General features: G+C 35.7%; 1 protein-coding gene across 1 annotated transcript in view; it reads left to right on the forward strand.

The window, feature by feature from the left end:
• The window catches only part of Rasef (RAS and EF-hand domain containing), a 67726-nt gene that overhangs the window by 33002 nt on the left and 9260 nt on the right, over positions 1-25464 (forward strand). Inside the window, exons 5-14 of the mRNA XM_041632515.1 lie at positions 3483-3560; positions 6924-7039; positions 8305-8373; positions 9868-9952; positions 10812-10900; positions 13809-14043; positions 14346-14483; positions 14573-14717; positions 21439-21520; positions 22734-22848. Coding sequence (XP_041488449.1) covers positions 3483-3560; positions 6924-7039; positions 8305-8373; positions 9868-9952; positions 10812-10900; positions 13809-14043; positions 14346-14483; positions 14573-14717; positions 21439-21520; positions 22734-22848 — 1152 coding nt within the window. The remainder of the gene's footprint in view (positions 1-3482; positions 3561-6923; positions 7040-8304; positions 8374-9867; positions 9953-10811; positions 10901-13808; positions 14044-14345; positions 14484-14572; positions 14718-21438; positions 21521-22733; positions 22849-25464) is intronic.

The raw sequence follows: 25464 nt of genomic DNA on the forward strand, positions 1-25464 counted from the left end.
AATAAAAATTGTTTTTTTAAGTAGAAAGTTCCTAGTCTAGCAATAACCTGATCATTGTAAAGTAAGAAAAAAAAAACTGTGGAAACATGAGCAAAAGTGTATTACGTTTCTTGGTTCTAATGAACAGGTTCTTTGTACTCTGAGATTTGCTTGTACATGTTAATAAGTGATTCTGGGGTGCTGCAGTGGAACAGGGGAGTTTTGTAAACCTTACCGGCTTCTGCGGTGCAGATACTTGTAGTGTTATGGATATCATGCTATCAAATTCACATATCCATGTACAGAAATAAACACCGGCCTGTCATTATAAAATGGTTCTATGTCAGAATTAAGCTCACATCTTACATGGTTGTTTGCATAATAGTCGAAATAACTTAAGTGAACAGATGTGAAAATTAAATATTCCAGTAGTATTGGAGGGCCATTAAGGGAAAGTCATTTCCTGCTGGTCAAGAGCACACAATCTATTTAATCTGTGTAGAAACCTAACATTCAAGGCTACCCAAAACAAAAGAGTTAAACCAATTAGGCCAGGTATTCTCCTGTTTTAAGGGATCACATTTAAGAAAAGTAGATTCACCCAAAGCCATGATAAAGAGATGGGAAGAATAATTAGCCATTTAGTAAGATTCTGGAGTTATCCTTCCCAGAAACTCTGTGTTCTATGCAGTTGCTTACTCAGTGATATCCATGCTTCCTTTTTTTTTCTGTCAGCTTTTTTTAATTACTCAGAAACATGTAACTTTTTTTCATTTCTGTTCTAGGTATGCTTTTCCCAATGTAGTCTCAATTCCTCCCCAGCACTTTTTCCCCATGTGACACTTTTCTTCATTGTGGCTGACCTCCATTGCTGAATATGCCAGTCTAAACTTAAAGGGCATGCCTTCTTTTTCCAACATCTTCCTCCCATGGACAGCTACAAAGATTAAAGATTACCTGGTTAAGCTTTTCCTTTTAAATTTTAGTAAATTTGTCCTTTTGTTTTCTTTTGAGTCTTTCATTAAATTTATTTGTTATTGAGACTAAGACTCTCAAGAAGGGAGCCCAACTTCCCTAGTAACATGTGGCATCCAAGGTGAGACTGCCCATAACATAAACATCACTAGCAGTTCAGTAAAGTTATGTTACAGTTAAGCTTGTCATTGTCACCCACGATCATCTCAATCTCTGAAGTGACTGAGAATCATCTAGGAGTCTTCTATAATGCCACAAAATCATTATGATCTTATATGAATTTTAAAATAATAACTAGACTATCATACTATGAATAGATTACAGAAAGATGAATCCACTGAATCTTTTAGTCATTGTTTTTATTTATTTCTATAAGTTTCCAGGTCTTTACATTGCAAGGATGGATGCCAAAAATATGACCTGATATAACATATGATGAGGTTTTAACAGTGAGAGATTGTAAGTGAGAATGATGAGGCCTTAGTCCTCATTGAAATTTTATCAGTTTTTCCTTATAGCATGTAGATGTATTTTCCTAATATTTTCAATCCTTGGTTTCTCATTTAAAACATGGTTTTAACCATGTCTGACCATAGTAATTGGTATTTTATTGGCTATAATTTACTAATATCATTCCCATAATTTGAAAACGCAAAATATGAACTCATTTTTGATGACTGTATTAAATGAGGACGAAGTTTCAGGGAGGGCAAATGACCTACTCAAAATTCTAGGGCTGGTAACCAATGGAGTCTTTCTTTCTTGCCTGTTTTAGACTTCTTGCCCATCTGATATGTTTGCTGTATAAAACAGTAAAAATATTTATAGGCAAGAATATTAAAGGCTCTAAAAATTTAAAAATATACTTTAAAGATTATTGTAATACCATTATTTTTGACAACAGATTCTGAAAGCTTTAGGTATTTTTCCTTCATTTTTTTTCTGTGAAGTCATAATGCATCTCTCCTTTTTTAGACCTATCATGATAACCAATTTTAAGTTCAAGTTTTATTACATAAGCATAATAACAAAAAACAACACAAAAGTGGCATATTGAAGAACACACAAATCATTGTACCTAAACATAGATCCACAAAACTACAACCACCCGACTCTCATAAAGGTGCTATTATTGGAGAATCAACAACCTTTCTTAGCAAGTGGTGCTAAGTAAACTGGATATCCACCTGTAGAAGGCTGGAAACATCTGCCTTCTGCCCTGTAGGAGAATCAGCTCAAAAGGGTATATGAAAAGAAAGCAATCAAGCAGAAGCCAATGCCTGAAAAAGAAGACAGTCTCACCAGACAAGAAGCGTAGTTAATACGCATCTGTCAGTCACAGTCACATGAGGTCCTGTCTCACGATAGCTTCTGGAAAGATGGAGAATGCTCATAGTTAAAGCACATGACCATGATGAAATCTGGGAAACATTTTGGCTAGTGCAGAATCCCTCTGTTTAAGGACACCTGCAAACAAACCCTCACAGACCTGGGATGTTACTTCTTTGTGGTCTTTATTTTCATTATTTTTGTTTTTATTTGCAGTACTAGAGTTTGAACATAAGGTCTTGCACATGCTAAGAAATATTGTACTTTGATCTTTTTTTGACATTTCTTTTTGAGACATAGTCTTGATCTATTTCTCAGGTTGGCCTTGAATTTATTGTGTAACCCTAGACTTACGATTTTCCTGTCTCTTCCTTCTAGATTCAATTGTATACCACCACAACTGACTCATGGGAAAGTTATTTTGTTTTAGATATTTTTAACCTCTGATATAAGTGTATTAGCCAGTAAGCAGACCTCATGTATGCGCATGTATTCTTTCTGTGCATGTTTATCTTTACATCAGGTTTATGTGCTTAGATATTAGTGATTTCAATCATTTTTGTAAACATTTCTTCATTAATAAAACACGAGTGTGACATTAACATTCCTCTTATTATTTTTATTTCTAGCTGATTATGGTAGTGAACACCTTTGTTTCTAGCAATCATCTGTATTTCTAGAAATTAGGAGTTAGGATTGTCAAGAGTTCAAAACTAGCCTCAGCAACTAATCAAAATTGAGGTTATCCTGTGTAATATGAAACTATCTCAAAACACAATAAGATAATTCATAAACTCTGAAGGTAAGACTATTACAAAGTGAAACAGAAAGCCTTAAGCATACAGGATGAAAGAGAATGCCCACATTCTTTTAGTGAAGAAGGAAAGCAAGGATTGGGTGTTTTCCTATGGAGTTGTTTCAAAACTGACTTTTACATTTTAGAAGTGTTTTAAAGAAAACGTTTTACATTTAAAAGTGTTTAAAAAATGCATTTATTTTTTAAAATAATTGTTTGCATTATTTAAAACAAACATTTAAATGTTATAGATGTTGTATCATTTATTGATCTGTAGTCATAAGATGTTAAAGATTGAAGACTGCTATAATTCCCACATTCATATTCAGGAATATCTCTAATCTTCACCAAAATTTTTCTAAATGACTTTTCAAAAATACCTAAGTTTTGTTTGCTCTTTCAGCTTGAAGAACAATCGAGACACATAAGTCAAAAGCAAGATGTGACAGCATTAAAGAAACAAATTTATGATTTAACAATGGTAAGAATTATTCTTCACTGAATGAAATTTATTTCCTCTTAGATACTTGGTTACTTTTCCGAAAGATAAAGAACCACGACCAAAATCTACTTCAAGAGGAAAGTGTATTCTATCTTATAGGTGTCAAGTAACAGTTCATCACCAAGAGAAGCCAATGGAAGAAGAAAAACAAAAGCCAAGCAAGAACACTGCTTACTGGTTTATACCCATGGCTTACTTTCTTATATAACTTAGGACCATCTGCCCTGGGATGTTACCATGCACAGGTCTCATCCACATCAATCATTAATCAAGAAAATGCCCAACAGATTTGCCTATAGTCTGGTCTTAAGGAGGTGTTTCCTCAGTTGAGATTTCCTCTTACCTAATGACTCTAACTTTTATCAAGTTGACAAAAAAAAAAAAATGAAAGAACACAGACAACTTGCACATATTGTTTCTGTGATTCTGGAATAAAAGCTTAATGAGAAACTGATACTATAGTTACAGAAAATCTTTGAAATATATTTGAGTAACTATATTATGAAGGGGAGCAATCAAATACCTCTTCTGACTAGTTTATTTTTTTTAAAAGAGTTTATCTATTTAATGTAATGCACACAAGGTACTGAGTGCTATCTTACTGTGATTAGCCCATACTTTTAGAAGCATCCCTGCTTTTGTATGTGTGATTTCTTCTGCCTTCAGTTTGTCTTTCTGTCTTTTAGATATTTTCCCATTTTTATTTGCTTTCTCTGTTGCAAAAAATCAGTAACATTTACCTCTGCTTTCGTTTTATTTTAGATTACTCTCAAATATTAAAAGCATTTTACTTGCTCTGTCTCTTGAGCTGGGATTTCATAACTTTCCATCTAGTCAGATATCTTTATCCCACTTAGGAGAGAATTTTCCTATCCTCACAGTCTCAGCTTATCTTGATATAGCTGAATCATAGTTGTCTTTATGTTTGGATTGACTTTCATGGAGAGTTGTTTGCTTTCTTGGATTTTCTGATTCTGTTCTTAGTTTCTTGTTTTAAAAGATGCTAGTTAAGATTATTATTGCTGTAATGAAATACCATGACAAAAAGTGACATGTTTATTTCACAACTGTTCTATATAATAGCTTATCAAAAGCATTGAGGGTAGGAACTCAAGCAGGCCAGACATCTGGAGGCAGAATCTGATGTAGAGGTCAAAGGGGAGTACTGCTTACTGGATTGCTTCCTCTGTGTTTCTCAGCTTGATTTTTTCTTTTTTCTTTCTTTCTTTCTTTTTCCATATATATATATATATATATATATATATATATATATATGCTGTTTTATACCAATTAAGAAAATGTCTGACAGGCTTGCCTAGAGCCAAATCCATTAACTCTGGCTTGTGACAAGTTTTTGTAAAACTAGGCAGTAAAAAATAGTCAACCATCTTTGTGATGTCATGACTACTGTAAAATTCTTTATTTTTCTTGAAAATATTAATTTTGGAGGTCATGAAATGACACATCTTACTGGATTGTTTTAATCTTTCTGTACACACGCAAATATGTATATCTGATTTTTTGCCTCATTATAACTAATATTTTCTTGAATAAATGAACCTTGAATGTCATTAGACTCAGTGCTTCTTGTTTCTGGGGAAAATGAAGCAGTATATAACCTAACTCTCACATTCTTTCCCTGTTCATCAAACCTTCTTGTTCAAAGAATCAATTATTGATTCAACTATTGTATATTATTTAAGTTTAAAAAATTTAAATTCTTAACATTATTCCTATCTTTATATGTGGCATTTGTTGCCAAACTATGATAGACAAGAGTTGGTCACTATGCCTTTGTTATGTTATTGGAGACAGACAGACAGATGGGCTGACAGACACTGACATGTATATACACACTTCCTTGAAAGTTTGTCTATGTGACACAGATTCAGCTGTCTCCACCTCAGGGTTGGGATTAAAGACAATTGCTACCATCACCTGTGCGTTTTAATTTATTTCCCTGCACCCCTTCTTTAAACTACATATTTATTTTCACTTTATGTATATGGGTGTTTTGTTTGGATGTACCAGGCTCTGTACCATATATATGCCTGTTATCCAAAAAGGGCAAAAGAGGGTATTGGATCCCCTGGAGCTGGAGCTACTGATAGCTATAAGTAATTATGTGGGTTATGGGACTAGAACCCAGATTCCCTGGAAGAGCAACAAGTATCCCTTATTCCTGAACCACCTTTCCAGTCACCTAGCTTCACTTCTCATTCTGCCTGCTGCTGTGCTCAGAAAGTATCCTTTATTCCCGAACCATCTTTCCAGCCCTCTAGCTTCTCTTCTCATTCTGCTTTAAGGTATGTGACGGGGCCACTTGGCCTTTTTGCTTTCTACTGCAGGATCTCCTAGGCATTTGTTTTAGAATGTTGCCTTGCTGCATTTTATTAGCATAATTAAATATGGAGGCAGGCTAACTTTTATAAAGGGCTTTATTTATCTCACAGTTGTAAGGTTGTAAGGATTCAAGAGCATGGGGCAGTGTCAACTTAGCTTTACTGTGGACTTCTTGGTAGATTGCTGGAGTATGAGCCAGAAGGGTAAACAGGAAACAGCAACTGACTTTGAAAGATCACTTCCAAGGACAGCACTCTAATTGACCTAAGGGACACCTACTTGACTTCTTCTTAAAAGGTTTCATGCCACTTCTATACCTGGAAACTGGGAGAAAAAGCTCTGTGGTGTAGGGTAAACTCTTAAATTGTACCCCTCACATTACCAACTCTCTTTCTGCACTCTCTTCTTTGGGACGGAGGCATCATCTAGTTTCCAATTCCTAGAAATATGTTTAAGCCACTTGATTATATATGATCCCCCTCATCTATACCTTTAACTGTAAGTGGTTTGTTTCCATTGTAATTTCATATTCATGATTTTTTTTTCTGGGATGGAAAAATAAACCATCTATGTGCACAATCAGCTATTTAAACTACAAGTGTCCAGTGATTTCTTTTTTAAAGGGAAATTTAAAGTTTCATAACTATGCATTTCTGTTATTAATTACATTTTAAGAAATTAGATAAAAGTTTTTATTATTAAAAGCAATCAGTGTAACTAATTTTAGAAAAGTGTTCAGATATTTTGTTTTCCAATAACATGATTATCAGTCCTTGTTTATTTTCGTTTTGGTCAGATGTCAGGTACAAAATGAAAAACAACCTTAAACCATGCTAATGTACAATATTTGAGTATATAATTGGTTCTTTGAACAGGAAGATGTGAAGAACCTAGGACAGGTAGGAGATTTATTTTTGTGGAGTTATGCTATGTACTGCTTCATGTTTCTAGGAGCAAGAAACCCTGAGACTAATGCCCCTTGTGGTTCATTTTCTTTAGGAAAATCAAAAACTCAAGAAAGATCTTTTGGAAGCACAGACAAATGTAGCCTTTCTTCAGAGTGAATTAGATGCTTTGAAAAGTGATTATGCTGACCAGAGTCTGAATTCTGAACGGTATGAAACTATTCAAAATAGTTTAACACTGGTAAACATTATACATATATATTCCTGTAGATGGTACCTTTACTGACAGGTTCTCTCATATGTGTATCTCTCTGTGTGTACATGTGTGTGCTTAATCTTTTTAAAAGAGTTACCATATGATTTATTTGCCTCTTAGGACAGTGTAGGGCTTTAAATGTTTGGTTTCATTGGTTGTGGGAAGAAAATACTATGTAATAACAATTTTCTGTTAAAACTACCATCAGATAAACATGATGGCCTAAAATATAAGAAAGAGTTACTAATTTTTTAGTGCACTGGATTTGAAGAATTGGTATTAATAACTTAGAACCTCACATAATCAAAGTCAGGCATTCTTACATGAGAGATACAGTTGTATGCATATACAGAGAATAAATTTGGGCATTTGGGCAAAATATTTTATGCATTTTCAAACTTCACTCAGAATTATGTGTTGTAGTATTAAATGGCATAACTTTATCTGGATATATTCTGTGTAGATCCTTAGAGATAATGAGTTGTGAGTTCAGCATACTTAAAATAAAGGAGAAATATGCCTCCACTCTTTAAAATTTTCAAGTTTAGTTAGGAAAGCCAAGACCAAGACAAATGTGCACCGAGTACCAGCAATAATACCATTTGCAACTTGAGGGCTGTGTAACTGCCTTGTTTTTGCCTGTGTTAAGAAAAAGCAGGCAGTGAATACAGGAGGAATGATCAGCTTGTGTTGGACCAATGAATAGGACCCAGTGACAGCAGTATCCACTGAAGCAAGTAGCATTGCCATCTACCAAGAGTATCGTTGGCACATTATTAATGTTTATACCTTCATCCACAGTCTACGCTGTCTTTTAGGAATCTTTATTATCTTCAGTTCACTGATGGGAAAAAGAAAGTTTTAAAAATGTTGTAGTTAAGGGGGAAATGAAAGAAACAATGTAATAGAGAAGCAAGACTGGCGTGGGGGGAAATGATCAGACTGTTAGAAAAAAAAAATGCTTTAAATAGGAAACAACCTTTTAAAACACACTAAAAGTGAATAAGCTACTTTATAGAAATTCTAAAAGGGCCCAGGAATTTTGGCTAAAGTACTTTGATTCCTATATGCAATTTATTGTAGCTTGGCAGTGAAGGGCAGGTTTCTCCAGATGAGGCTTGGTAGCTCATAAGGATTGGAAGCTAGTGATGGGGTTGTGCCACATGTTCACACATACTGTCTCTTCTCTCCTCATGAAACATTATATACAATTTTGCAGGGATCTGGAAATAATCCGAGAGTACACAGAAGATCGGAGTAGTCTTGAGAGGCAAATTGAAATCCTCCAGTAAGTTCTCATATAAAATGCTCATTGCATTTTAGCTATTGTTTGTTAATAAGACATGTGCCATTTGTCATATGACCTGACATGTCCAGTGTTCAGATCACTGTTTCTTCTCACGGCAGTACATTTGGCATGTGCAGTTCAATTTCTGACTCATCTGCCTCTAACTAAATTACACCAGTGCAGTCTGGTTCTCAAGGTCCCTTCAGGTCAGGAAAGTGTGTCGTACATCTGAGTTATTCCTCTGTGAGGGATGCAGCCTTCACCCTCATTGTTTTCTACATCATATCTCAAGAGTTCCCCAGGTCTTCATCTGAATGGTGCCATAGAATAGTGTTTAGTCTTTCAGTTTGATATGCTTACTACAGATATGTGTTTTGTTAGTTTCCATTTATTAAAAAGCCATTTCCAAAGATATTCTATCTTAATCTATCAACTTCACAACTAAGTTGTAGTAATTACATCTTCTGATGATCTTTTTTGAGAAATATTCCCTAATTTGTTTCGCTTACACAGTGCATTCTTTGGTTTTCAACTAACTAAATGAAATAATGTGGGCCTGGGTAAATATTTACGGTTTTTAATGTTCTTTTCTCTCTGTTGTGGAAACTTTAGAAGTCACTTTTTATATAGTCTTATTAATTCATTCATTTGTTAACTCATTCAGTAGATTTCTCAGTTAACAGCTTTGATGGGTGAGATACTCCTGGAACTGAGGAAAGATTAGTGAGTAGCAGAAAAAAAATCTCTTTCCTTATGAGTCTAGCAGAGAAGAGGAAGACAGAAACTGGTTACCCATAGAAATGAGTATGATATATATATCAACAAATGAGAGAAATATAACAAAGGAAAAGTGCAAGTTCTCCATGGAGAACTATTAAAGGTCAATAAAGGACTCTTGGTTGAAGTGATAATAGAGCTGAGATATAAAGGATAAAGTGGCTATGAACAGGAAAATTAGATACTCTATGGGACAGGGACTCTGTGATCCTTATTTTCTAGCCAAGGGAAGCAGATGTTAAATGACTTTCATGATATCCCATGAAGTGATTACTTAAGTTCGTATTTACTCCCCAATCCATCTGAGGTCAATAACCAAGTATAAGATTGATACAGAAATCCCATCAGAGTATAAAGAGGATATGATGTAGGATATAGCATGTTGCATCAGTTCCTGTGGCTGAACTGTGTGGACCAGAGAACAGAGACCTACATTAATCCTGTAGACACAGAAATTATCTAAAGGAAGAGTGAGTGCCACAGCCCAGCAAATTTATTCTTAAAATGCTCCCAGATCTTCAGGAAAAAGAACCAATCAATTCAATCATTGCAATTTGTGTCTATCTCTGACTCTGTTTTGGGGGTTCAAAGGGAAACAGAAGCTTACCAAAAGCAGAACATTATCTGTACATTCTGAATGTCACTGCCTCAAACTGAGTGGGAACATTGATCCCCCAGTGCTACCTGTTTCTGTTTGTCGACTTCTTTCCTATACAGAACAGCTAACCGGAAGCTGCATGACAGTAATGATGGCCTCAGGAGTGCACTGGAAAACACTTACAGCAAGCTCAATAGATCTTTGGTATGTGATATCATCTCACAAGATATTCAGTTCTTTCTCTTGATAAGTGTTTTGTGAAGAAAACCATGTGATATTTTAGAATAACTGCATGTTGATCTTATAGTGAGACTCCCTTGACATAAAGTAAAAAGATAAGTTTTCTAAATTAAAAATATATTCTGTCCAAATGTAGAAATAAATGCAATGTTGTTTATCAAACTCTTATATATTCTAAGAAGCTAAAGAAAGATGCTGAATATATAATTTTAGCCTTAGAGGGTTAAATAATATAAAAGCTAATTAGAAGGACAGCAATGTATAAGAAAAAGTGAGAAATCCCGTAGGTGTAAGAAAAAAAAATGTTTCCAGTCAAAAAGAGGCAGCTATGCTTCTGACTTGCTCATGCCTTTTTCCCATGGCAGACTCTAGAGAGAATGATGGCCTTGGGTTTTGGATTTTAAATCCTCCAGTCAGAAATAAGTTTCTCCAGATTGCATTTGCAATGAAGCTTCTTATCCCACTTTTGTGACTCAGTTTTAGGCAGGAGGATCTAGTGTCGTATTCAAATGCAAAACAATTACTCAACAAGATTATGCTTCCAAAAGAGACAAATCTGGGGAAGCTGATATTATGGGATCCTCACGTATCTGAGTAGGTATCAGAGTCTTGTGGAATATGCAGTAGATCTATATAAAAGCTAAAATTGATGAGAAAGAGAAACCATGTGAATCTTTCCAAATAACTTTTTTATGTTTATATTTGCTCATGTTTAGTCATAAATTTTATTTGTATTGGGAGTTAAATTGTTTGGATTTACATGAACACATCTGTCTGTGGTATAGGAAATGTCTACATACTAAACAACCACTTGTTATTGCAGCGTATGAACAACATATCACCAGGAAATACAATTTCTAGAAGCAGTCCCAAATTTAATCACCATTCTTCTCAGCCACTGGCCTATGATAGGTATGTAGCACCTGCTTTCTTTTATTATCTTATTTGTAGATCATGGTTGAAACTAAGACAAATTGTCTTAGAGCTGAATTAAAATAAAGAAATATATTTAAGTAATACTTTGTATCTATTATGATCTTACATTAGCGTTCACAAATGTGAAAAAGGTGAAACTGTAAGTAAAAATATTTCATAGAAAGAAGTTATTTTCTCAAGATGCTTTGAATTATTGTATAACCATTTTGTACCCACCATTGCCTAACTCAGTTGCATTATGGATCGTGTTTGTTGTGAGCCTTTTGTCATGATTTGTCAGTGTTTAGTATTGAAAACAATTAAAAAGTAGAAAATGCATCTAGATTTATGAGTTACTAAATATTAACAGATCTGCTGGCATATTCCAAAAATTAGAATATAACTTGACTCTTAAGAGATCAAATAGTAAACAGTGATTATTTATATGTGTGTGCTTGTGTGCACATTGGTGTACATGTCCTGTAGTAAATAGGGGCGGGGCTACGTCCCCAGCACCCCGGCTGCCTGGCTAGCTTATGCCCAAAATAACAACACACAAACTGTATTCATTTAATCACTGCTTGGCCCTTTAGCTCTAGCCCTTACTGGCTAATTCTGATATCCCGATCAACCCATTTCTAATAAACTGTAGCACCGGTCTTACCAGGAAGATTCTAGCCTATGTCCATCCTGGGTCGGAGCTTCATAGCATGCGTCTGCCTGGGAGCGGGGCATGGCGTCTCTCTGAGGCGTCTGCTCCTGAGAGGAGAGCTGTGGATTCTGAGCTCACTTCCTCTTCCTCCCAGCGTTCTGTTCTGTTTACTCCTCCCACCTATCTCTAACCAATGAGAGCCAAGCAGTTTCTTTTTATTTAACCAATGACCTTCCTCCATCAATGTCCAACATTATTAGCTAAAAGAATGTTAAGTTTGTGGTATATCAAGGTGTTCAAAAAAAAAAAAATAAAAGAGTACATTACATTTTCCTATGTGTTTGAAGTTTTCTAACTCGGGTTTATCCCCTTTTGTATGTGCGGGGAGTACTTCCAGTATAAATAAGTATGTTCTTACTATCTTGATGTTGCCTGGCTTTTTCTTGGGGATGTGTGGATAGTATGGAAAGGCTAATGATATAGTTCTATTCTAGTCCAGTTTGATAAACCAGTGAGTTTATGGGGCTTACTTACAGGAGTAGGAGCGATCTCAAACAACTGTGTCACTTGAGAGTCCAATCCAAGCACAGATGATGATGTACTCCACTCCCCCTCCTAATGATGCTCTCCATTCTCTCCTCCTGTGCGGATTTTCATCAGACCCAGTATTGTGACAGCCATGCAGTAGCTGCTCAGATTTCATGTTGGTGATGATCAGTAGTGCTCCACCACACCTGGTGATAGCTGATGCTCTTGCTGCCACTGGTCCTATTTTTTTTTTTCTTCAGACAAGTTATCTCTGTAGCTTTGGAGCCTGTCCTAGAACTCCCTCTGTAGACCTTGTTTACCTCAAACTCACGGAGATCCACCTGTCTCTGCCTTCCAAATGCTGGGATTAAAGGCATATGCCACCGCCACCCAGCTTTGGTCTGATTTTTATTTATTGATTTGTTAAGTTTATAAAATGTGGCTTATTTATTTATAAGTAACTGGAATTTGATCTTACTAATAATACATATTTTTAAAAGGTGCAGATTTGATGCCACTTTTTCTGGAGTAACAGTTAAGAGCAGTTTATAGTTCTCAGTAAGATTGAGAAGAAAGCATAAAAGACAAATTCTTCATACATCTCATAATTTATTCTTGAAAGGACAATGCCACAATTGAGGCTCTGATAATGAAGTAAGAGTTCCTTTTCAGTTTGTTCTAAGAGACAGTTTCTTCGTCATATCATCAGAACCTCAGAGAGGCAAGGAAAGCTTCATCTACTTTTCATTCTGAACACAACTAGAAACCACTGTGGACTGTACAGACCTTCCTTCCCAGGGGGTTACTGATATACAAAGTTAACAGGGTGCTTTTCTGTTCTATGCTAATATAAAGCTCTGCATGTGAAAAAATCTTTAGGCTTGGGATTTTGACTGTTGACTTTTCATCATAGAAAGATCGGGGATAGAGAGGGTCTCAGCACCTTTACCTGAGTATTCTGTCATTGTCTCCCAATCAGTTGTGTGTGTTATTGCCCTAATTGCACACAGCCTTGAAGTGTTGGGAGAGGGGTTAGAGTACACATAGAATGGGAATGTCTAAGAGAGGAGGTTTATTTGTGCAACTGTGGAGAAGTCATTGTCCACATTGAGTAAAACTTTCCAGGGCTCACTCACACTCCTGTCAGTAAACCCTCATCCATGCTCATTAACCAAACACAATAAACTCATTGGTTTTCCAGAGTGAACTTTGGTGAGATTGAACTTTGTTTTGTCATTGGAATTTTGAATGAGGATAGATAGGCCTTGACTAATTACCCCAAAGGAAAAAATTATCTAACACTCCATCTTGAAAACAAACAAAACAAATAAAGGGACTAACAAATAGAAGAGTTATAAGAAATGTCTAGAAATAGACAAACTATTCCAATCATGGTTTAACTGAATTATAGTAAAAAAGCTCTTGAATTCTAGGGATATTTTATTAAAATAGTATAAGATTATATTTGTATCTAGGGTACTCATTCTTTGTATCAGGAAATAAGTCAGCCAATTTAAATGAATTTTTGTGTATTTTTAATATATATGAAGGGTTTTGTCCTCATAGAGTATTGCACAGAATGAACTGACTGCATTTTGTATTTCCTCTTCTATGCTAAGGGAACACTATGTATCTCCTGGAAAGGGACAATGTTGTCAGCCTGTCCCTTTGTGCTTTTGTACATTTTGAACTCCTTGGTAAAGCTGTTTCCTCTTTTGTCACAAGGTCATTCCATTCTTCATATGCAGATGAGGATTGTGACTCTTTGGCTCTCTGTGATCCTCTACAGAAGATGAATTATGAAGTTGACAGCCTGTCTGAGAGTTGTTTTGACAGTGGTTTGTCTACTCTGAGAGACTCCAATGAGTGTGACTCTGAAGCAGACTACAAGCACCAGAGAGGATTCCAGAGTTTGCATGAAACACAGGAGAGCCTTGGGGGAGATGCATCAGACACAGATGTGAGCCAGAAACCATAATACTCTGATGCCTTCCTTTGAAGAAAATCTTCTACCATGTTTTAGGGGACTCTGTTTTAACAGCCCATAGCCTGTGTTGTTAAGGTCATGAAGAGGAAGTTTAGTCATTAGAATGGATCTTTTTCCCTATGAAACTAAGGAGGATTTCTCAAAGATTTGTCCTGAAGAGGAGGTCCATTTAAAAAAATCACACTGCTAGTAGACACAGCAACATAGTTTTATGTTTCTTTGGTTCGAGAGGTATATGTGAGAGACTTGGTTTTTAATTATTGATGTTTTGGTAGGTTCCTGATATAAGAGATGAAGAAGCTTTTGATTCTGAAAGCGTGGCCTCTGTGTTACACTGGAAGCCACAGGGATCTGTTGGTGAAGGCAGCACTGTCAGCTCCTCCAGAAAACCCATCTCAGCTCTTTCACCTCAAGTACGTAGCTACTGAGACAACTCTTTTCATGGCATGTTACTAGATGAAAACTGGCTCCTGTCATCACCTATCTGGCTGTTTCCCTCTAGGCAGACATGGTGGATAATAACTGCAAACTGACATCTCAGAAGGCATACAAGATTGTGCTTGCTGGAGATGCTGCAGTGGGGAAGTCCAGCTTCCTCATGAGACTGTGCAAGAATGAATTTCAAGGAAATACAAGTGCAACCCTAGGTAGGACTCTTATTTTCATTGATAACAGAAGAATTATCATTTATAGCTTCTTCTCTTTCACAATTACATATATAGATTAAGAAGTCTATGCATTCATCCATGTATTCAGACACTCTGTGTTTGTGTATATTCCCATGTGGTAGAATTATCTTTTATTTTTACTAAAATAAAATTTAAAAAAGAAAGCATCAGGTGATGAGAATATTTGTAAATAGTGGAATCAAACAAACCCAGCTTAGACACAGTAGATTATTTTATTATGCACATATTTTTCAAGCCTTTTTTTTGAGCACCTGGTACTGTTGTAGTGCTGAGGGTACACAGTGAAGAGAGTTCATTGAATCCCAATCTTCAAGAAAGTTTCACCCCTGTGGAAATAAGTGGACCAAAATGAATATTTTTCTTTTCCTTTCCTTTCCTTTCCCTTTCTCTCTTTCTTTCTTTCTTTCTTTCTTTCTTTCTTTCTTTCTTTCTTTTTATATTATTTAGTTAACAATTTCCGCCTCCTCCCCTCCTCCCATTTCCCTCCGGCTCCCCCCATCCCCCTTCCCCTCCCTCTCCAGTCCAAAGAGCAGTCAGGGTTCCCTGCCCTGTGGGAAATCAAAGGTCCTTCCCCCTCCATCCAGTACTAGGAAGGTGAGCATCCAAACAGACTAGGCTCCCACAAAGTCAGTACATGCAGTAGGATTAAAACCCTGTGCCATTGTCCTTGGCTTCTCAGTCAGCCCTCCTTGCTAGCCACGTTCAGGGAGTCTGGTTTGATCACATGCTCCTTCATCCAGCTGGCCTTGGTGAGTTCCCATTAGGTCAGCCCATTAGGGCGCACCCCTCATGGTCCTAACTTCCTTGCTCATGTTCTCCCTCCTTCTGCTCCTCATTTGGACCATAGGAGCTCAGTCCAGTGTTCCAATGTGGGTCTCTGTCTTAGCTTCATCCATTGCCAGATGGAGTTTCTATGGTGATATGCAAGATATTCATCAGTATGACTATATGATAGGGCCATATCAGTCTCCCTCTCCTCAGCTGCCCAAGCATCTAGCTGGGGACATCTCCATGGACACCTGGGAACACCTCTAAAGTCAAGTCTCCCACCAACCCTAAAATGGCTCCCTTAATTAAGATATATACTTCCCTACTCCTATATCTACCCTGCCTCCATCCCAACGGTTCCATTCCCCCAAGTTTTCCCCATCCTCCCCTTCTCAATTTTTTCTCCCCATTTCCCCTTACCCCCACCCCATCCTCACCAAATGAATTTTAAAAATGAGATGTGGAGCCAGGCAATGGAGGTGCGTGCCTTTAATCCCAAGACTCAGGAGGTGGAGGCAGGAAAATCTTTGTGAGTTCAAGGTTAGCTTGAACAAGTTCCAGGACAGGCTCCAAAGCTACAGAGAAATTCTGTCTCGAAAAACCAAAAAACAAACAAACAAATAAAAATGAGATGTGGAAAGAAGTGCATATTCCATTGGTGGATAGGGAAAGCCTTCATTTTATGTTAAGAACTTCTCAATGACCATGGAAAATTTGAGATTAAAGTCAAATTCAAATCTATATTTGTGTCCCTTTCCATATGTCCATTAGAAAATTAGTTTATACGGCAATAATTTTCTCATTATTTTTTCTTTTTCTTTCTTTTGACCTTTCTCAGTCTTTTAAAATATTATTGTCTTTGTTAAGGTTTTTATTGCTGGGAAGAGACACCATGACGACAGCAATTCTTTTCTGGAAAATATTTATTTGAGAGGCCTAAAGGCTCAATCCATTATCATCATGGTTTAGAGCATGGCAGTATGAAGTCAGATGTTATGCTGGCTACCTCTTGGCTTGCAGGGAACAAGAAGTCAACTGACTGTCACACTGAGGGAAGCTTGAGCAAAAGAGACCTTAAAGTCTGCTCCAGCAGTGACACACTTCCTCCAACAAGACCAAATCCTCTAATAATGCTACTCCCTTTGGGGGCAATTTTCTTTCAAACCACAGATATTTTTTGGTTAAATTTTTAAATATAATATGTTTTAATCATGTTTTTCCCTCCCTTAACTCCTCCCGGATACCCGTTCCACCCTACCCACCCAACTTCATTTTTACTCCTCTCTCGTCTTTCAAAAACAAAATTCACATAAAAAATAAGGCAAAAAAAACCCCCAACCCCCCAAAAGTCCCATGGAGTTCTACTGTGTTGAGTTTTACTCCTGGGTACGGGGCCTGGACTTATTTGCATAAAATATACATAGTAACACTCCATTGTAGAAAACTGATTTTCCTTTTGCCAATAGATACGAGTTGCAAATATCTGTCTTCGGATGATTATTTCCTTGGAGTCATTAAAATTTAAATTTGTTTCCTCTTTCATATAGATTACTGAGCCTTGATCTCTTTTAGGACCAATTACTCCAAAATCTCTCACTGTCTCTGCCTTGTCCAGTTGTGAGTCTCTGTGGTAATTTCTATTTACTGCAACAAGAAGATTCTCTGATGTAGGTTGAGCAAGAAAATTATCTGAAGGTATACCAATATGTACAAAAAATTATTTTATTGCTATGTTATTTAGCATAATGAAAATGTAAAAGCAAACAGTCACATAGAAGAGAAAACATTTGTTTTGGAGGGCCCTGTTTTATGTCACTCAGGATGATCTTTTTCTAGCACCAACCTTTTGTCTCTGAATGTAATAAGTTCAATTTTTGAAGCAGCTAAATAATATTCCTTTATATAAATATATGACATTTTAATTACCTATACCTCAGTTGAAAGACAGCAGGCCTGTTTCCAATATCTAACTATTGTGATTAGAATAACAAAGAATATGGGTGAGCAAGTATCTGTGGATAGCATGTAGAGCCCTTTGGTTATATGCCTAATAATGGTATAGTTCTATCTTGAGGTCGATCTATTCCCAGCTTTTTGAAGAACCACAATACTGATTTCCACTCCCAACAGCATTGAATAAGTGTTCCCCTTTTCCTGTATCCTCACCAATATCAGAGGACATTTATTTTATTTGTCTTAACCATTCTGAGTGGGTAAGACAAATCTCAAAGTAGCTCTTATTTACTGTTTCCAGATGGACTATGATATTGAATATGACCTTAAATGTTTCTCAGCCATTTGTGTTTCGCCTTTTGAGAACTCTCTGCTTCATTCTATATCCCATATTTTAATTTAGTTGTTTTCTTGATAAATAGTTGTTTTTTTAATTTTTATGTATTATAGATATTAATATCATATCAGATATGTAATTGGTAAGGATTTTTTTCTCATGTGTGAAAATGGCAGTGATCTAATAGTACAGAAACTTTTCATGACATCCTAATTATTAATTGTTCATCTTAATGACAGTGTTACTGATACCTTGTTCAGAAAGTCCTTTCCTGTGCCATTGAATTCATGCTTATTCTGCATCTACTCTTCTATAAATTTGGAGTATTGGTTTTATGCTAAGCTCTGTAATCTATTTGGAGTGCATTTTGTACATGGTGATAGTATGGATCTATTTTCATTCTTGTACATGTAGTCATCCAGTTTGACTAGCATCTTTTGTTGAAGATATTGTCTGTTCCCTAGTGTGTATTTATGGTTTCTTTATCAAAATTCAGATGTCCATAGGTGTGTGGATTTATGTCTTGGTCTTCAATTCCACTGATCGATTTTTTATGCTGATAACATGCTATTTTTCTTTGTTGTTGTTGTTAGTTTGTTTCTATGTGTAGATATGCTATTTTTCATTCCTGTAGCTCTGGTACAGTTTGAGATTTGGGATAGTGTTACCTCCAGCAGTTCTTTTATTATTCATAATTATCTTAGATATCCTGTGTTTTTGTGTTTGAATAAAGTTGAAGATTATATTTAATTTCTGTGAAGAATTGTGTGGAAATATTGATAAGGGTTCCATTTAATTTGTAGACCACTTTTGGTAGAATGACCTTTCTCACACTATTACTCCCAACCACACATGAATGTTAAAGGTATTTCCATTTTCTGATATCTTCTTCAATTTCTTTCTTCAATGACTTAAAGATGTATTTATTGTACTTTATTTAATACTTAAAAATTTATTGTCTTTCACTTGTTTACTTAAAGTTATCTTAAGATTTTTATTTATTTATTTATTTTTTTGACCGTTTCCCTGATTTCTTTCCTAGTCTGTTTTTCGTTTGGGCATAAGTTATAGGCTGCTGATTATGTGTGTGTGTATATGTGTGCGTGCATGCATGCATGCATGTGTTAATTTTGTGTCTTACTTCTTTGCTTCTTAGCTGTATGAAGTTTCCTGGTGGGATTTTTAGGGTAACTTACATACACTATCATAACAGCTGCAAATAAATGTACTTGAACTTCTTTTCTTATTTGAATCCCCATGATCTCCTTAGATTTTCTTATTGCTCCAGGTAAGACTTCAAGTCCTATATTAATTATGTATAAAAGAGTGGAGATCCTTGCCTTGTTCCTGATTTCAGTGGAAATGCTTTGGGTTTTTCACTATTGAGAATGTAGATTTTATATAAATTTTCTTTATTATGTTGTTAAATGTCCCTTGTATTCCTAATTTTTCCAAGAGTTTATCACAGGTATTATATCAAAGGTTTATTTCTGCACCAAATGAGGTAATCATGTAATAGATTGTGGTTTTTGATTTATATATTTTTGAATCATCTAGAATCTTTGGGATGAAGCCAGCTTGTTATAAATGGATAGTTCATTTTTCTTATGTGTTCTTGAATTCAGTTTGCAAGTATTTTCTTGAGAAGTTTCACATTTAGCTTCATAATAGATATTGTAATATTTCAAGCCTGGAAAAATTAACTACACGCAAGAGGTCAAAATGAAAAATGATCCCTGAACAAAATATCAAATCATGGTTGGGACACAAAACAATTATCAACAGATATAAGAAAATTGAAATAACATCTTGCATCTTCTCTGAATATCATGGCTTAAGGATACTAACAAGAGTTAACAGCAGAACATATACAAACTGATGGAAACTAAGTAAATCTGTATTGAATGAAACTGGATAAATCAAGAAAGAAACACATTTCAGAATTGAATGATAATAAAAACACAACATACCTAAGTCTCTGGACACAGTGAATGCAGTTCTAGGAGGCAAGTTCATAGCACTAAGTGACATCATTATGTAGTAGGAGAGATCTCATAATTGTAACTTAACAGCAGACGTGAAAACTATAGAAGAACAGCAATAAAGAATATCCAAAATAGTAGAGGAGAGGAAATAATTTAATTCAGGGCTAAAATCAATGAAATAGAAATAACAGTAACAGAAATTTAAATTCAGTGAATGAAGGGATGGTTCTTTGAGAAAATCAAGAAGATTGTCCCACCCATAGCCAAATTGATCAAAGATGAAAAAAAAAATAGATGATTCAAATTAAAATAAGAGAGGAAAAGGGAGACATTACATTAGACACCAGGATAATTTAGAAAATAATAAGACTTAAAAATCTCTGTTTCAGGACTGGGGAGATGTTTTAGTGTTTAGAAGCAGAGGGTCCAAGTTCGTTTCCTAGCACCCACATCAGGCAGCTCACACTTCCTTGTTAACTCCTGCTCCAGGGTATGGTACACTACTGCTTCTTGACTTCTGTAGGTGCTCATATACATAGCATATATATATATATACATATATATATATATGTGTGTGTATGTATATATACATATACATGCAAATAAAATAACAAAATGTAAGTATCATAAAATTAAAAAAATCCTTATTCCACCAAATTGGAAAATCTAAAAGAAATGGATGAACATGTTCATATATACAACCTATCAAAGTTAAATCATGATGAATAAACAATTTAAAGAGGTTTCGTACCTCTAGTGAAATAGCAGCAGTAATTACAATCTTCCAACCATAAAAAGTCGAGGGTCAGGTGGATTCAGTGAAGAATTCTACCAAATCTTCAAAAAACTAACATCAATATTCCTCAAATTATTCCACGAAATAGAAACTGAGGAGCATCTCCTAGTTCTTCCTACCATTTTTACCCTGATAAAAAACTACACAAAGAAAAAACAAAAATAGATAAAGTTTAGTGTTATGTTTTTCAAATTTGCAAAATAATCAGTAGAAGGGTACTGAAATATAGTAATTATCATTTACGTTTCTTCTTCATCTAAAAAGTTATTTAGACAATCAGAAATAATAAACCGAATTGGTTGCCTTCAACGCATTGGGCAAATCTTTGAATTTATAGTTCTCTGATAACACTTCTAGAAACAAAACTGAGGGTAAACTTCAGTTTAATTCATGAAACAACTGAAGTAGTGTTCTGGTTGCTAGAGACCATGGCATATGTGTGTTTGTGTATCTGTGTATAATAAGCATGTGTATGTGGGTGCAAAAGTCATATGTGAGCATCCATTTACACACACACACACATATACAATGTTATATGCATACATATACTAATATAAATGGTATGCACATAACATTGCATGCACATACACATACATTCTTACAGTTTTGCTAGCACACATATAGGTCTAAGTTCAACCATATAGGAAAAAGAACTGAGCTTTCTCTAATCCATAGATTCAGTTGTTCCTTACGTGAGACAGGCTGCAGTTGTGAATCTTATATACATATGTAAATTGACTGATTTGAAGCTTTCTCTTTGAAAGTCAAGTGCATTTCTTTCTATGGTAGCTTTGGATTTAGCCAAAACTTACAGAATTTCCTGTGGTATTTCTGTTCCAGGAGTTGATTTCCAGATGAAAACTTTGATTGTAGATGGTGAACGAACAGTTCTTCAGCTCTGGGATACAGCTGGGCAAGAGAGGCAAGTGCTTTTTTTGAATTAAAGAATACAAATCAAGACTCATAGGGTTAAGTATACTAGTTATATTCATAATATATTACTGTGCTTTAAGATACTCCACTTGGAATTGTAATGTGTATGTAATACCAATAAAGATCATGTTTCTACCATCTCTTTCCATATGTTTGTATCATTTGTATGAGAAAAGGGTCTCTGAGCCCTTTTTGAGCTGATGTTTGGTTGTGACAGCATGCTATGCAGTGGAGATAAGGCATCATTGCTGAATGCAGTGTTGCTGTGAGGGGGGTCTTAGTTTTGACGCAGTACATGATGGGCAAAGAGATCCTATCAAATATTCTTGTTTGAAGAGCAACAGCAAAAGATAAGTGACAGATATACTTCTGGTGATTCCATATCGTAGATTTCTTGACAATGACCAGAAGTGTGAAGCATACATTTTAATTTTATTTAACTCTCTGTGGGTCAAATTTTACTCAGTTGTGCAATGAGTATGTTTGAGGGCCTGTGTCTGTACTATTCTTTGTGCTAAGATTCAGTGATGACCATGGAGACACAACATGCCCTTGGTCAACCGCAAATCTTACCTCACTGCTTTTCCCCTTGTTGGCCTTTTGGAGATTAGGCCACAGGCAAGAAACTTCATACATCCAGGTTCCTCTGTATTTGCTCCTTATTATATTATCTCCTTTCACTTAAAGAACAAAACAGACACAAAAATCTACTCAGGCCTTTTCAGAACATAGTTCCTCAGCAGGTTTGCAGTTGTGCCATTTGTGTCTTTGCATATATGTATATGTGAAAGTACACACATGCATATATGTACACATGTGAAGGACATATGTCAGTGTTGGGTAGCTTTTCTGTCACTTATTGCCTTGTTTATAAGACAGGTATTTGGTTTCCCTTCTGTCCATTTGCTGGTTCCTGGGGTTGAACTGTTTTTTTTTTTTTTTTCATTATGCTTTTACCATTGGTGGGGCTATCGTTTGTGGTTAGGTAACATTATGGTCTATTATCTGCTGGAGGAAAAAATGGGCTTTCTCAGTGATGACCAGGCCTCTGCTAAAGAAGTTTATCACTAATATTTGTTGTTAAGGTTTTTATTTGTTGGAATTGGTTATAGAAAGTAAGAACTAAAGGACATAATAGAGATGAAGTGCAAGGAAGGACCAGATGGCAGGTCGATGATGAGCTTTTGCTTTGTCTTTACCAGATTCAGAAGTATTGCCAAGTCTTACTTCAGAAAAGCAGACGGCGTCTTACTGCTGTATGATGTTACTTGTGAAAAAAGCTTTCTTAACGTACGAGAATGGGTGGATATGGTTGAGGTAAGAATTATAAGGAATAAATAGAAATTATGCAGGGGAGTCATGGATTGTCTTAAGAAATACCATTGCTTTTTGTTTGTTTTTACTGGAGTAAACATGATTAGGAGTGACTGGTCTGTGCTATAAGGAAGACTGACATTTTCCAGTGGCAATTGGCAACCTTGTCTCTTTCCAGGATCATTTCTCAATTTTAAGAAATTTCTGCAAGTAGATTCAGGAAACATATTTATTCTTTGCTAGATATAATATAGGAACCCTGTGTAATGGATTGGAAACACGGGTAGCCAGAAAAGCAACTTTTACAAACATGAAAGTAGTTGGACTGGATGTACAGTGTGGCAGAAATTTTAGAAACAGCTGAGACACCACTGGGAAAATAGTAGAGCTAAGATCCAAAGTTAAGCTTATTCTAGTTGTGATGTGGGAGCATTTATATGTACCAAGATACCATGGAAATATGAATTGGCATTTTAACATGTAGCATGGATGAAATCTATTTCAAAGTGGCTATGTTGCCCCTTAAGGACCTTTCATATCATTTGGTTTTACAGCCAAAATCTGTAAAAGTACTAGATTTACTGCCAGGTTTTACTAACAAACATAAAAACAACAGAGTACTCTCTAGAAATTGTGAAATACAGGTAAATACAATTTCCCAAGTAAATAATATCATTTGTATTTTAAACATATTAAGTTACAGACATGACTGAAGTCTAGTGTTTTCTGATTTCAAGGGTGCCTGTGGATTAATGCTTGCTTCCTGACTACAGAAATTATGAAAAAGATGCTGTGCAATTGGAATAATTCTTTGATGAAGAAACATAAATATGCCTTGTTTAACCAAAATACCATATCTGAAATTTGCTATAAATGCAATTAAAATTATTTAAAATTATTTACATTTCTATAAAATTTTACTTGATAAAATTATCCATATATTACATTTATTTCTCTAACATCTGAAAAAATAAGAAAGAAACAAGCAATTTTTACATATTGTGAGAATACTGAGGCATAGAAAATATATGGCATTTGTTTGAGTTCATAATACTAGTATGGAGGAATGGAATGGAGTCATAACCTTTTGATCAATATTGGTCATTACTTTGGTAAAGTAGAATAGTTAGCTAAAAATAAATAGTAGTTGCCTTGAAACTAAAGGAACCCAAAAGAGCTTATCTCTGCAAGAGAGCCTTCTACTGTGTAATTGATCTCAGTGGGACATACACTGAGTCCTGTGCCAAACATCTTATCATTAATATTTTGGGCTTAGTCCTCCATTTTCATGCTTGTGTATGTTGAAGAAAATGCTCAGAAAATGGCAATTCAAAAGTCAAGGTCAGTCCATGAGGAAAATGTCCTTACATTAAGTGAGGCACTGCAGATTCATATTACAAGTGAGCTCTTCAGCCACCCTTGCCACTTTCTCATGAGATCAGAAAAGGAAGAAAATTTTATTCAAGATGAATTCCTGGAGTTTTTACAGGAGAGAAAGGAGGTGTCACATTGCATTTGAATTTCACTATAGAAAAAGAATGGCCAGAAAGAGACTTTCTCATGGATTTTTCTAAGATGAGGCATTAAAATTACACAGTCCCTACTAATTGACTAAAAAGAGTGACTCCATTGCTAATTGCAGACATGGAGAAGACAGCAGGATGAAGAAAATGGTATATCAGGAAGTCCAGATATTGCAGAAGAGTAAACTGGGTGGAGCCCAGGCCGAATGAGGCAATAGGACCAAAGGGCCATCACAGAAAAAGTAATGTTTAAGTCTGTACTGGAAGAGATGCCACACTATATTTATAAGACTTTAGGAAATCATTTAGACACTCAGCTCCTTGGCTAGTGTGACTAATTACCTTTTTGTATTCATCATGTATCCCGAAGAGATCTCCAAAGAACATAGTTTATGAGCATCTGAATGTATGGGACAGAAAGCATGGAGGAGGGCCATGTGCTCCATGTTCCCCTTTAAATGCACTTTTATGCCTCAAGTCAAAGACAAATGTCAAATATAGTCTTTTCGTTATGTCTTGAACCTATATGAGGAACATACCAAAGTGAATGAGCATGCCATTTAAGCACTTCAAAATTTATAATTTCCAAGTGTTTGGTGTGGGATGGCTGCTTATCCTATCTAGAGATGAGAAACCTATGTTTCTGTTCTGTCATGATTATCACATCTTTTATTTACATCACAGTCTTACAAGGTGAAATATACCCTTACCACCAGACATGGACTGCTTGCCATACTAGGCAAGTGTAGAAGTCTGTGCACACTGTTTGGCTGGTTTGGGAATCTATAACATAAGATTGATATTTAGGACTTGACATTTTCTTTTGTTGTAAACTAGAGTAGTGAGTGTAAGCTTTTCACCCAACTTTTGTACTCGGATAGATGACGAATGATCTATACTTTGCACCTGGGATAAAGCAGTTGATGTAGAATGAACAGTGTTTTAAGGAGAAGCTGTTACCTAGCATCCTGTGGATATTCCAACTGAATGGAATTCTGTGGTCATGGTCACTGGATTCTGTCGTGATTGTAGTGCACTGTGCACTCTGTGGATAACTAGTCTCTTATCCTTTACTTTTTTATTATCAAAGAGTAGA

The sequence above is a fragment of the Microtus oregoni genome, unplaced genomic scaffold, assembly GCF_018167655.1.
Source record: "Microtus oregoni isolate MIOR12 unplaced genomic scaffold, Mior012 000041F_ref0000270, whole genome shotgun sequence".
Taxonomy (NCBI): Eukaryota; Metazoa; Chordata; class Mammalia; order Rodentia; family Cricetidae; genus Microtus; species Microtus oregoni.